Source organism: Panicum virgatum, chromosome 5N (assembly GCF_016808335.1).
Source record: "Panicum virgatum strain AP13 chromosome 5N, P.virgatum_v5, whole genome shotgun sequence".
Taxonomy (NCBI): Eukaryota; Viridiplantae; Streptophyta; class Magnoliopsida; order Poales; family Poaceae; genus Panicum; species Panicum virgatum.
Window position 1 is genome coordinate 69970286 of NC_053149.1, and position 13699 is coordinate 69983984.

Below are 13699 nucleotides of genomic sequence, written 5' to 3' on the forward strand. Positions count from 1 at the left end.
ATGTTGAGTTTCAACATTTTTCAAATACTGTTTCAACATTTTCCACATACTAGTTTAACATTTTCGAAATACTAGTTCAATATCAACTGGGCCTTAATGGACTTTATAGATAATTTGTTTAACCATCTTCCACAGGATGCATAGGGTCCCCCGGCAGCATGGCCCACGTCGCCGAGCGGGCAGCACGTCTGTCGGCGTGCACGAGAGCGAGCTGCGCCTGCGCCGCGTGCTCAGCGTCTCGAGCTGCCTCTCGGCGATTTTCCGGCCTTTTTTTCCCGTGGCACGACGCTACTAGAGTACTCCATTTCTAAACCACCACACGTGCCGACCGCTCCACCTAGGCTGCCGCCGGTGCCAATCACCGGCGTGCACACGTCGCGACGCGGGCTCGCCACGGCTCGGCCTCGGCGGCAGCGTCGTCAAATGTCAAGCCCACCGCGCGTCACCGGTCGGTGGCCGTGACATTGGCCGCGCGCTCACGTGGCACGGCAGCGCCCGACCTCGCCGCGAAGAGCAAGAGGACGAATTCGAAACCGACGACAGCAAGCACCGGTGGCCGCTCGAAATATCCGCGTGGCCAGGAGCTCTCGATAGCGTCGTCGTTTTCCGCGCGAGAGCTCCCCCAGCGCCAACGGTAACTCGAGCACTCGTTGTCACTTCTCCGGAGGTAAAAACTCGAGGACAAAAAAGAAAAAAAAAGAGTAGTATCAACACTGTGTGAGCGGTCAGCAGGGCCTGGCAAGTGAATGAGCTTGATGACTGGCGCAGTAAACATGGGCCGGAATTAAGAGGCTGCTTCCGTGCCATTTAAAAGCGGAGAGGTGGCAGGCAGCCGAGGAAAGCGGATGTGCCCCAAAGATCCCCTTCCCTTCTCTCTCCCCTCCACTGCCTCCGCCTGCCCAGAGCTGACTTTTGCTCCGCCCACCCCCCTCTCTCTCTACCACGCTTGTTTGCCTTCGCTTTGCCCCCCCACAGCCTCATGTTCTTCCTCTCCTTCGTGTAGCTTCCATCCCACTCCCACCGCCGCCCTCCCGCTCGAGCCGAATCCCCCCACTAGCGCTCCCCAATTGGGGCCCAGGCCCCCTCCCGCCGGCTTAAAAATCCGGTTTTGGGGAGGCTTGCTGCCGCAGATCGGGGAGACGCTCCCGGTTCATTCGGTCGGCCGGTGTCCCCGTCCCCCGTCGTTCCTCGGTGCTGTCTTCTTCCCGGGGCGGTGCTTGGATGAGCTGCTTCGTGTGCTTCGGATCGGCCCACGATGGGGAGGCCAAGAAGCCCGCCGCCGCCGACGCCAAGGACCCGCGCAAGGACGGGCCGCCGGATCGCGGGGTGGCCAGGGTCGGATCAGGTGCGGCCGTCTACCAAACTGGATCTGGGGATTGTTTGTTCCTCGCTCCTTCGCTGCGGCTTGGTCGTCTTCTTTTGTTGCTTGCTGCGCGTGAACCGTGAGAGTTTTCATGGAGCCAAATTAGCTGGAGATCATTCTAGTGAGCTTAGTGGTTATGGATCGGCGGAGACGAGCTTTGTGCTGCATTTGGTGGGGGACAGCACGGGACGCGTGCTAGTGCTAGGCTCATTTTGTGGCTATTACATTTAACTATAGCTCGAGCGTTACCAGTACAACACGTCCGTGGAGACTGGAGAGTGTCTGAAAGCGCGTTGGGCTGGATACAGATACACACTATACTGGTAGTATTTGTTTTCTGGAGTAATGGAAGCCAAGCCACGAACCTCAATAGTCAATAGGTGGGTGGAAAGTGATGGATGTGTTGTTGCAGTTGCCAGTTGCAGTCCTTCGACTTGGTAAGGATCGCCAGGATTCAGGCACTGAGAAATTGATTGTTATATTGATGTTTTGCCTCTCGGGAATAGGTTCGGACTTTTTCCACCTAGGCAGCTCCCCATGTCTGTGACCTGCAAATTGTATTTTCTACCCTGGCAGCTCCCATGTCTGTGTCCCTGTGATGTGCAAATTGCATGCAGTGGCTTGGTGGTCTGATATTTTAAAATTCTAGGATGTTTTTTTACATATACTGTATTCTAGGATGGGTTATAGTGACCTTATGCAGTGTAGAGAAGATGGGGGATAGGGGTTTATAGGTAGTTCTTGCTTGGTCATTACATCCTTGTGATGATGCTTTCAAGCTTAGCCGACTGGCCATTGGAAGTAATCAACTGATTCTTAAACTGATTTTTCATCACCTGGCTGTCTAGCTGCTTACAAAACTGTTTTAATGCTGCGGGGAGAGAAATAACTGATTTGATAAAGCAACTATTTTTTACAATTCTACTTACATGTAAATGTATATCTTTAAAGTAAAGAGGAACATCTAGAGTTGCAGGTTATGTTACATCCTGTTGCAACTTTTTTTGTGTTTTACTGATATGATGCCGCTTCTCTGAGTTCTGCATTTTTCTCATGTTGCATCTTTTAATGCATTTGCTTACTGATTCAATATATGCTTTTTTTTTGCTTAGATAAATCTAGATCACAGGGTGGATCAGACTCTAAGAAGGACATAATTATCCATAGAGACGGGAACAGTCAAAATATTGCAGCACAGACTTTCACTTTTCGCGAACTTGCTGCTGCCACGAAGAACTTCAGGCAAGATTGCTTATTGGGGGAGGGAGGTTTTGGCCGTGTATATAAAGGACGTTTGGAGAATGGGCAGGTAAGTCTCTCTTAAACCATCTTGACGCATTGGTATTTTGTCTGTAATGCTAAGTCCCCTTGATTTGGGTTTTGAATGGTTTTGATTGAAATATTAAATAAAATGCTGATGGAATTACTGTGTTGTCTCTTTAATGCACACTTTGCAGTAGTCCTGGATGCTAACCAAATAATTCTACTTATGTACTTGGATTAGTCCTGGATACTAACATAATTCTACTTCCCAGGCTGTTGCTGTGAAGCAACTTGATCGTAATGGTCTCCAAGGAAATAGGGAATTTCTGGTTGAGGTTCTCATGCTCAGTCTCTTACATCACACTAACCTGGTCAATCTAATTGGCTACTGTGCTGACGGTGACCAACGCCTTCTTGTTTACGAGTTTATGCCATTGGGGTCACTAGAAGATCATCTGCATGGTTTGTGTATCTTCTCTGTCATCCAGTCTTCTGAAATTCCATGAGTGCCTATAACAACGTTAAGGAAACCATCATGGCACTCTGTAGGAGTGGCATGCTTCATCTGACTGTTTAACATGCGCTATTCTTGACTTGACTGTACATGTGCACTTAGGTTGATAGATTGTGACTTGGTTCAGCTTAAAAGTTAAAACCATCATGATGTATGTTGTACTACTATTGGGCCTATCATATATGTTTGGTGTGCTAAATTTCACTTCTTTCGGTTTGCTGTATTTTTCATATGCTAAAATGACTTGGTTTTTTGCTTGAGACTTGTGTATGTATTTAGCCAGACTTATGAATGCAGCTTGCTGATTGTAAAGTTAAAAAAAATGTAAGATAAAAACTGCAGAAAAGAAAAAAAAAAGTAAAGAGAAAAAAAACTAGGAGCTCCAAATTCAGAAAGGTTCTCAATTCGAAAACAAAAATGGTAACCATATATGGATGTTCTTTTTTTCTGATTTTATATTCATGGTTTTATATTTTATTTTGTTCTTCCAATTCCTGGTAGTCACAACTCTCTTCGTCTTATAACTGAGGAGTATCTGTTTTGTATATAGATCTGCCACCAGATAAAGAAGCTCTTGATTGGAACACACGGATGAAGATAGCCGCAGGTGCTGCCAAGGGCTTAGAGTACCTTCACGACAAGGCAAGCCCTCCTGTTATTTACAGGGATTTCAAGTCGTCAAACATTCTTCTTGGAGAAGGATTTCACCCAAAGCTATCGGACTTTGGCCTTGCAAAACTAGGTCCAGTTGGTGACAAGACACATGTTTCAACACGTGTGATGGGTACATATGGCTACTGTGCCCCAGAATATGCAATGACTGGGCAGCTCACAGTTAAGTCCGATGTTTATAGCTTTGGTGTTGTGTTCCTTGAACTCATCACAGGGCGCAAAGCAATTGACAATACCAGGCCCCAGGGGGAGCAAAACCTAGTGGCATGGGTATGTTTCATATTTCATTGCATGTAGCTCTTTTTGTGTCCGACAGCATGAAAATCAAGCTGTGTGCGCTTATGAATGAATGCCTCTCTCAACATCTGTCATTTCAAATTGCTATCAGATACTATTTTCTGCTGCAGTCTTGCAGCATCAGCAACATTCATTTAGACAGTTTTATCTGGAAAATTGATATAGTTCATCTAATCTGCAGGCTCGTCCACTGTTTAAGGACCGCAGGAAGTTCCCTAAAATGGCTGATCCGATGCTTCAGGACCGCTTCCCCATGAGGGGTCTATATCAGGCATTAGCTGTTGCTGCCATGTGTTTGCAAGAGCAAGCTACCACACGCCCTCATATAGGGGATGTCGTCACTGCCCTCTCATATCTTGCTTCTCAGGCATATGACCCAAATGCCCCTGTTCAACACAGTCGGAGCAATTCATCTACCCCCAGGGCCAGAAATCCTGCTGGGTGGAACGATGACCAACGCAACATGCGCTCCCCAAACCACCACTCTCCAGACCTGCGGAGGAGAGAAGCTGCCAGGGCATCAAAGTATGGAGCAGAGGTTAGCAGGACTAGCTCTACTGGTGATTCCGGTCGGCGATCAGGATTGGATGACTTGGACGTGACAGGGTCACAAGTGGGTAGCCCAGCTCAAACTGGAAGGAGAAGAGAAACTCCTTTTTTTAGATAATGATGAGAAGAGAAACTCCTAGGGCCGCTGACAGGCAGCGCGCTATCGCGGAGGCCAAAATGTGGGGGGAATATTCAAGAGAGCGATCAAATGGTCATGGCAGCTTTGACAGCACAAATGAGTAAAACCGGCAGGTTTTGTTTCAGGCATCACTTCAGCAGAGGGGTGAGTTGAGCACTCATCAGCACCAAAAGGGATCCCATCTCGGTCCCGGATACATTGTCATCGATCCCATTGTCTGTGAATAAGGCTTTTCTTGCTCTTTAACGCATCCTCCTGGCGTCCATTCCTTGCGAATGTGATCGTGTTACATGCTTCGGTGGAGCTGAGGAGCCTGTAGGATTCAGTTGGGGAAGGTAGATTTGAGAAGAGGGGGTGCACAGAGTCGCATTGGACAAGTGCGTTTTTTTACGGTTATATCATATATATGCACGCATGCTCAATTTCGTCTATGTTGTGAATGTATAACTCGGTGTCAGGTTTCGCTGCCTGAGAGGCCGTGAAGCTTGTTTGTGAAATCCTGTTTGGATATTTAGGACAGGCTACGGTGTTTAGTACAGCTGTTTTTTTTTTTCTTGGAGGTTCTCCTGTCTTGTTGAGTTACAGAACACCTGCAAATCTGTCTGAGCATGCTGTACTGAAGTTGCAACATGTGCAGACGACTATTTGAGCACGATGAGCAACCGGGGACGGCGGCAGATTGACATTGGCTAGTCCCGGATGGCGGATGCTCCGAGGGCAGCAAACCGTTCCGAAGTTCGGCGGCCGGTGTTGCCAGGACAGCTTGATCAGTCCGTCCTGAAGGAGATCATCATCATCATCATCATCATAAGAACGAAATCCAGCAGGGATCTGCTTTTGAAGCTACTACCTTTGGACGGCTCACCTGATGACCGGATACAATGCTGGCTTTCGCTCATTGCGGAAAATTCCCCTACACTCTCCGCCTCCCAGATCAGAGATCACCTCAGAAGCTGGGCTTTCAGAGCTGGGGCACGCGTTTGAAGAGTAGGAGGAACTCAGAAGAGGAACGTTTCAGATTTCCTCTCCGCGAACCGCGGGGAAGAACGAGAACAGTAGCCCATGGCTGGCGTCTTTCTTCCCACCTGCCGCAGGCAGCAGCCGTTGACCACCATCTGAACGGCCGCGAAGAAGACGAAGAGAGGCCCCACGGCGGCGACTAGGCGGATCGGATCGCCGCCGAGATTTGTTTGACTCACTGCTACGTGGCCCCACCCACGCGTCCGTTTTGTTCGACTGGCCTACCTACCCGCCGCGGCGACTGGCGGCGCGGGGCCCAGCGGGTACAGGACCCACCGTCGGTGGCAGACAAGGGGCTGCGAGTTTGCGAGGGTGGGTGGATGGAATATTTGCAGGCTGCTCCGTTTGGCCCACCCCAGCCGCCGGGGTAGGTGAGCCGTGAGCCCGAGCACTCGCCAACACGCAGGCGGGCGCTGCAGATCAAAAGGAGGCCCGAACTCCAAAGTCCATCGTGCCATCTTCCTCCTGCCCCCGCCCCGATTCAGCACCGCACTGCAGAGAGGCTCTCCGCCGGTCGAGCGCGCCTCGATCCAGATCCAGGTAACCTCCTTGGCTCCTCCTCCCGCCGCGACTGCGCCTCTCTCTATCTTGCTCCGCCTCCTCCTCCTCCTCCTCCCATGCGGAGGGGAATCGGTTGGTTGGTTCCCGGTTCTGCTCGTCAGGGATGCCCCACCTCGCCTGGACGGGTTCGGTGTGACGTTCCGCGCGCTCCGTCCGGCGGAACTTTTGTTTGTTGGGTAGCCGTTCAATCAGGATCTTCCTTTCTGGAAGTGGAACGGATACTCCTACTTCTATCCGAATCTGATACGAATTGACGTTAGTCGTTACCGATGGACTTTCGATGCGAAACTTCTGTAGATTCGACTACTTTCTCGTCGTTTCAAACAGTCCGTTGGGTTACTAGACACGGAAATGCCCGCTCTTGCTCACCTGGCCAGCGAGTTACCTCTCAAATCTTAACATGCTGCGCGCTTGTGTGCCTGTCACCCTTCCATCCTTTCCGCCAAAATTGGCTTTTGTAGTGTGCATCCTTGTAGTAGCCACCAGTCAGCACTCAGCACTCGGTCACTGTCTTTGATTTATCTGTCTTTTGTTCACAACAAACCAGCAGTAATTAGGATGATGCATCTTCGTTCATCTGATTCGCATCGGTTGTACAAATTGTATCACCCTACAGGATGGGTTTGTTCCTCATACCTAACACCCGTAAAGGTCCAAAGCACACATCCTCTGTTACATTTGGATTGAGATCTATCGTCTATGTGAAGTTGCATTTCGATCCATAAACGGATAAACCTGATGTGTTTGCTGCTTGTGTGGCCAGGTAGGAGATGGCTCTCACGAGAATTGGTCTCGCTGGCCTCGCGGTCATGGGGCAGAACCTTGCCCTCAATATTGCGGAGAAAGGGTTCCCCATCTCTGTCTACAACAGGACAACCTCCAAGGTTGATGAGACAGTGCAGCGCGCCAAGCTGGAAGGAAACCTCCCTGTGTATGGTTTCCATGACCCTGCATCCTTCGTGAGCTCCATTCAGAAGCCTCGTGTCGTCATCATGCTTGTCAAGGCTGGGGCGCCGGTCGACCAGACCATTGCCACCCTTGCGGCACACCTGGAGCAGGGCGATTGTATCATTGATGGAGGAAATGAGTGGTATGAGAACACGGAGAGGAGGGAGAAGGCAATGGAGGAGCGTGGACTCCTATACCTTGGCATGGGTGTCTCCGGAGGAGAGGAGGGTGCCCGCAATGGCCCGTCATTGATGCCTGGAGGCTCTCTTGAGGCGTACAAGTACATCGAAGATATTCTTCTGAAGGTGGCTGCCCAGGTCCCGGACAGCGGCCCATGTGTCACATATATTGGCAAAGGTGGATCAGGCAACTTTGTCAAGATGGTTCACAATGGAATTGAATACGGTGACATGCAACTGATTGCTGAGGCATATGACGTTCTCAAGTCCGTGGGTAAGCTCACAAACAGTGAACTGCAGCAGGTGTTCTCTGAATGGAACAAGGGTGAGCTCCTCAGTTTCTTGATTGAGATCACCGCAGATATTTTTGGTATCAAGGATGAGCAGGGTGAAGGCTACCTGGTTGACAAGGTCCTGGACAAGACCGGGATGAAAGGAACTGGGAAATGGACGGTCCAGCAGGCTGCTGAACTCTCTGTGGCTGCTCCTACAATTGAGGCATCCTTGGACTCCAGGTTCCTCAGCGGTCTGAAGGACGAGCGGGTCGAGGCTTCCAAAATCTTCCAAGGTGACTACTCCACTGGCCTACCAGTGGACAAGGCACAGCTGATTGAAGATGTGAGGCAAGCTCTATACGCCTCCAAGATCTGCAGTTACGCACAGGGCATGAACATCATCAAGGCCAAGAGCTCAGAGAAAGGATGGGGACTCAACCTTGGTGAGCTAGCGAGGATCTGGAAGGGAGGGTGCATCATCCGTGCCATCTTCCTCGACCGCATCAAGAAGGCCTATGATAGGAACCCCAACCTTGCCAACCTCCTTGTGGACCCTGAGTTCGCCCAGGAGATCATGGACAGGCAAGCTGCCTGGCGCAGGGTCGTCTGCCTAGCCATCAACAATGGCGTTAGCACCCCGGGCATGTCTGCGAGTCTGGCCTACTTCGACTCCTACCGCAGGGACAGGCTGCCCGCCAACCTGGTCCAGGCACAGAGGGACTACTTCGGGGCTCACACCTACGAGAGGGTCGACATGCCTGGTTCTTTCCACACCGAGTGGTTCAAGATTGCGCGCAACTCCAAGATCTGAACTGCTGCTGCACAAACGGCATGCCAAAACACGATAAGACTGCCGGATGTTGAGTAATCAGTCATATATCGCTTGCAGGGGAGGAACCGTGGTTGAATTTTATTTTCCATGCACATTGCTTAAGTTGGGTCAGAAGTTCAGAGTTCCCTCTTGTAAGCACTAAGCAGTCCCGGATGGAGAACATTTAAATTTGCTGGAACTTTGCAATCTGTGTTTGTAATTTTTATTACATGAATAAAAGCATTTTGGCATGCTTGTTTCTAGTTCTCATGTTGATGAATCATTACATTTACTTTTGCCTTGAAAGAAACTATTTCTCTTGTAGTTCTCTCGCCTCTGTGTTGTTGCACTGAACTGTTGATTGGTAATTGTCCCAGTACTCCTAAACTAGGCTTGATGGACAACTTTGAAATAGCTTAATATCATTTCACGAAAGCTCATACTAAACAGTTTTAAAGAAACACGAATGCTCCAAGTTTTGTTGTTGCTCAAACTAGATTGGATGAATTATTGAATACACAACGCATTTGTCAATATCAGCACAGATGTTTGCAAACTGAACAATATATTGCGCAACCACATTTACACCAAGAATATCCAAATCTGCGTGCTCCTTTCACCCTCCGGTTTGATGCAGGAATATTTTAACAGCAAGCATCACAACAGAGATGAGTGGGAATATCTGTGCAGTGCTATCTCACATTACTGATTCGTGATGCTATCGTACTATACATATCATACACTTGTTCACTGGGCACTGAATCCTCTATCATTCGACAAACCAGGCTGCTTCGACAATATGACATTACCATTGAGGTCCATCTGATACTGCAATTTGCTGTAGTCCATGACGATTCTGCAGCTGCTCCAGTCTTCTGCATGCATGCTGACACCGAGATAGTATATATGGTCGTGCACACTAGTTCCACTTACCGACCTGAATACCAACAAAGATGAGTATGAGAAGCTCCAAAAAGCTTAAAGTGAAGAGGAAGAAAAGAAATGATAAAAATGCATCTGCTGTCTGCTGTGATCTTTCATTTGAGAGAGATCGATGACCTGCTGCAAGTTGGGTCTTCACCAGAATCATCACAGATCTTCTCCACAGAGTAGACTAAGCTTCCTAGTCCAATGTTATGGATCCATACCTGAAGAAATGAAAAATAAAGTGTTGGAATCTAGGGAAGCATAGAAACCAGGAGTACCAAGTACCAGCTATCTGTAAAAGTGGAATATTAACTGTACTGTAGAGTGCATATCATACCTCTCTTGGGAAGTGATGGTAGGTCTTCTCTGGGAAGAATGAGAAGTATGGTGGCAGGTGGGGCACGATATCGTGGGCATGAGTAACTCGAATTGCATGAGGCAAGTATGTCTTGAAATAAGAAGCAAAAGCAGCATTGCCAATACGAGGCTGCCCAAATGTCATCAGTTTTACGCCATCCAGTCCGTAGTTCACCTAAAAATATGGACATTTATTTGGATGTAGAAGTTAAACAAGCAGGAAGAAAGTTTTGGCAAATAGTCTTGGCTTTTTAGGAAACATGGCACTCCAAACCTTTTTATTTAAAACTACATTTATGGCAAAATTCTAACTGCTCAGACATGTAGAAGATTATCTGAAACACAACATAAGCTTTAGGTTGCTAAACAAAAGATGAAGAAACATCATCGCCACAACAGGCTAACCCAGCAGCTGCGAATGTAGCTATCGAGCATAAATTTCTGAAGAACAAGTAGTAAAAGCTTAAAGCGCATATGCTTCAGGCAAGGCTCAGTACTTACAACAAGATCAAATGCACAAAATGAAGCCATAGCTCCTCCCATTGAATGCCCCGTGATCATGATTGGAATATCTCCATAAAATTTCCTAGTCTTTTTAATACCACTGACTATTCCGTCACGTAGTGTCGTGTTGTGGTAGGCAGAATAAAACCCTCGGTGCACCTATAACCAGGTAGAATACTAGTATGAAATATGAAGCAGGTTTATCACAAGTGCAGTTTAACTATAATCCTTCAGCTATACTCACCATTGCTTCAGGCATACCAGGGTAGTCAAGATCAAGCTGTTTCCATAACAAATCCTCTATCCAATTCTGGATGCTGAGAAAAATGGACAATCAGTGCAGTTAAGGTAATAAAGTACATTTTGACACATTGCACAGAGATATGCCTCGTTTTCAACTAAAAAAGGTCAAGTATTTATAACATATATAATGCATCTCAACGAATTGTACTAGTACATTTTTTTAGATTAAGGATGCTCCGGCCTCGACCGAACAAACTGTACTAATACATAATTGATCTATTCGTGTAAGTTAAAGTGTTAGAAGTTCTGAATTGAAACAAGAATAGCAGTTTTTAAGAACTATAAGCAAAAAAGAGATTTAATGTACCTGTTCTCTTGAGTTCCTCTAAACACAACAACTATAGCATTAATATCACTAGCAAAACCAACATATGCCTGCTTATTCATTGAAAAATGATCAGTATACTATACGACATGAAGATAAAGGTACAAAAAAAGTAGGGAACAACCTCCAAGCAGTTCTCAACATCTACAACGATCTGTATCATCTTAAACCCCTGGGTCATCCAATGAGATTTCATCATCCATACCCAAAATTACATAGGTGGTATGGAAAGACTCAGAACATAGGTGAGTGGTAGTGAAGGTTTACCTTAATCAAGTCACCGCATCGAGCACATGTCCAATTAAATAATTGTGTCAAATCAGCCGTATAGATCTGCAAAATATCACGACATTTAACTACAAAACATGGTAAAAGAAAAGGCAGAAACCTACACATAGTGGTATGTTTTTGTATGAATTTTGCGCAAATAGTGGAAGGAATTAATTGACATTGAGGAAAAACTAATGGAAGAAAGGTAAATGAGCTTACTGCAGCAGCATACTCCACAAGTATCTTGGCAAGAGTGGAGTTGTATATGGCAGTGGAGGGGTTATGTTTGATCGTAAGTTCTGTTTGACAAAAGTAAAGCATACAAATTAAGATTCATTAAGAAAATACTGAAGAGTAATATGGAACATGATGAATACTTGGAGACAAACTAGCTAACAAAAACATAGCATGTAACATGGAAATTATAATCATACAGAAAATTTCTTCAGAAGTTAAAGTGGAAATATGTGACGTCTTTGAATCAAATCTGTATGCAAAATACTGTACTAATATACAAAAAATATTGATGTCACTTGTTCAAGAAAAATTTACTACGACCAGGCTACAAAACCATACCGACAAGACACGCCTCCAACGTTTTCAACCTCAAGAATTGAAATGAAAAATCAAGGTAATTTTATGTACTACTAAATGGGTTAGCATAAAAAACATATTTCGACGTATTGCTCTGTAATTTGCCAAGTGTGTGGTACACTATATTCCATAGAAATAGACAGCATGTCAGTTCATCCAGTTGCTTCTGAAAAATTGGACTCACTAAGTATCTCATTTGTTGCAGATTGTTTCTTTTTTCCCCCAAATACTCCCATCCGCATTCCAAAGTGGAGCAGATGAAGTGCAATGAGCACCTCTAAATGCAAGCAGGCACTGCTAGAACACAACATTGTGGGGGGTTAACTGCTTACCTCTCCCGGAGCAAACAGCAAGCAAGCACAGAAAAAGAGCTGCCTTTAGCAACCCGCGGCGCTCCATGCCCTGAAAACACAGCACAGAGAAACCAGGTGCACTCAAAATCACGACGCGTCCCGCACGAAGTCGACTAATTTCGGAAGAAATTGGGTGAAATAGCTCTGGAGTCGCTTACCGGAGGCGAAATCGGCGGAACCCAGGCCAAAATCCTGTCGCGCGCGATCGTGGAGCGCAAGAAATTGGGGAGGAGACCGGAGGATCCCCGATTGGCCAATCCGAACTTGTGCGAAATTTTATTCTGACAAGCAATCCGGGTTCTGACTTTCTGAGGTGCGGGGACAGTTGGGGATACTAAAGTTGAGAAGAAGGCGGAAATAAAATAAATTATATTTATAGGAGTGATAAATTAAGGGAGCGAAGAAGCGAGAGCCCGACCCGCTGATTAGATTAGAGTCATCTTATATAGGGAGTAGGAGCGATAACAAGAACACTGGGTCGGTGTGAAATGACACTCATGACCCCCTGAAGTTTATCGTCGGGATATGGATTGGTAACCAAGCGGGTCGCAATCCGCCCCCAACCCAGAAAGAATGGTGCGGAAGGATTAGACTCATGGCACCAATAATTCCCAGGAATCCGCTGGCCTCTCTCTCATAAACCTGAGCCCGTTTGGCAGGGCTGTGCATTTTGCCGCAGCAGCTCCGGGCCAGAAGCCTACGAATTACCCATACTCTAAAATGAATGCCGTACTCGTATTCAATGGCGATACGCTCTGATACAGTTCAATATGCGTATCGAGAAGTATCGAGAAATTATAATTTAAAAATAAAAGATTTAATTTCTGATACGTCATTCGATATGGCCCGATACTCTGTCCGATATTTTTAGACCAATAACACCACATTTGAAAGAGCACCGAGAGCCCACCAACATAAACTCATTTTGGTTGAACTAATCATTTAGCTATTTCTGATTGAACTTGAACACTTGCTACGTATGTTGGCTCTTTGGAAACGTAATGTTTACCATCTATTTCATTCTCTAGAATTATTTGATAATTTACATTTTAGAAATATATATATATATACACTTGTCGTATTGGCGTATCCTTGTTTTTTAAAAATCGTTGTATCGCCGTATCCGTACCCGTATCGGTGTATCGTGTATCGATGTACTTAGCAAGAAGCCTCTGGAGTCCCATGCGGTTTCCACGCATGAGGTGGAGCCACGAAAGGAGTCTCCACACGGCTCCACAAATAGATCATGTCCATTCGTTCTACTTTATCGCCACAACATCGTCAATCGTTCTGGTTGATTGGCTTGTCAGTCAACCAGCCAGCAGTACTATTCTCTCATACTAAATCAGCATCAGCCACTTAGCAGTATTGCTCTCTCATAACAAATCACCAGTAGCCACTAGTCACAGCTAAGCGAACACAGCGAATGGCGGGGAGGAGGTGGTGCTCGGGGGCCAAGGCGGTAGTCGACAGTC

General features: G+C 46.7%; 3 protein-coding genes across 3 annotated transcripts; 2 read left to right on the plus strand and 1 right to left on the minus strand.

The window, feature by feature from the left end:
- Positions 1-842: 842 nt before the first annotated feature.
- Positions 843-8859, plus strand: LOC120672376 (6-phosphogluconate dehydrogenase, decarboxylating 1). The gene is made up of 6 exons (XM_039952738.1): positions 843-1345; positions 2476-2672; positions 2899-3088; positions 3691-4082; positions 4291-6357; positions 7142-8859. The coding sequence occupies exon 6, from the start codon at positions 7149-7151 to the stop codon at positions 8589-8591; it is 1443 nt and encodes a 480-aa protein (XP_039808672.1). The 5' UTR covers positions 843-1345; positions 2476-2672; positions 2899-3088; positions 3691-4082; positions 4291-6357; positions 7142-7148; the 3' UTR covers positions 8592-8859.
- Positions 956-8854, plus strand: LOC120672377 (receptor-like cytoplasmic kinase 185). Its single transcript, XM_039952739.1, has 6 exons — positions 956-1345; positions 2476-2672; positions 2899-3088; positions 3691-4082; positions 4291-6357; positions 7142-8854. Exons 1-5 carry the CDS (start codon positions 1222-1224, stop codon positions 4774-4776), a joined length of 1389 nt encoding a protein of 462 aa, XP_039808673.1. The 5' UTR covers positions 956-1221; the 3' UTR covers positions 4777-6357; positions 7142-8854.
- A 276-nt stretch (positions 8860-9135) lies between the features above and the next one.
- On the minus strand, positions 9136-12783 carry LOC120672378 (probable feruloyl esterase A). The gene is made up of 11 exons (XM_039952740.1): positions 12383-12783; positions 12204-12273; positions 11497-11576; positions 11275-11340; positions 11132-11179; positions 10990-11057; positions 10624-10696; positions 10377-10538; positions 9856-10050; positions 9651-9739; positions 9136-9528 (listed from the first exon to the last, which is right to left on the minus strand). The coding sequence occupies exons 2-11, from the start codon at positions 12268-12270 to the stop codon at positions 9339-9341; spliced, it is 1038 nt and encodes a 345-aa protein (XP_039808674.1). The 5' UTR covers positions 12271-12273; positions 12383-12783; the 3' UTR covers positions 9136-9338.
- Positions 12784-13699: the final 916 nt, after the last annotated feature.

Coding starts and splice junctions, on each gene's coding strand:
- LOC120672377 (XM_039952739.1), top strand. CDS start 1,222: ATGAGCTGCTTCGTGTGCTTCGGATCGGCCCACGATGGGGAGGCCAAG. Junction 1,346..2,475: donor GGTGGCCAGGGTCGGATCAG/GTGCGGCCGTCT, acceptor TTTTTTGCTTAG/ATAAATCTAGATCACAGGGT. Junction 2,673..2,898: donor GACGTTTGGAGAATGGGCAG/GTAAGTCTCTCT, acceptor TCTACTTCCCAG/GCTGTTGCTGTGAAGCAACT.
- LOC120672378 (XM_039952740.1), bottom strand. CDS start 12,270: ATGGAGCGCCGCGGGTTGCTAAAGGCAGCTCTTTTTCTGTGCTTGCTT. Junction 11,341..11,496: donor TTGTGGAGTATGCTGCTGCA/GTAAGCTCATTT, acceptor GATATTTTGCAG/ATCTATACGGCTGATTTGAC. Junction 10,539..10,623: donor CTGGTATGCCTGAAGCAATG/GTGAGTATAGCT, acceptor ACCTGGTTATAG/GTGCACCGAGGGTTTTATTC.
- LOC120672376 (XM_039952738.1), top strand. CDS start 7,149: ATGGCTCTCACGAGAATTGGTCTCGCTGGCCTCGCGGTCATGGGGCAG.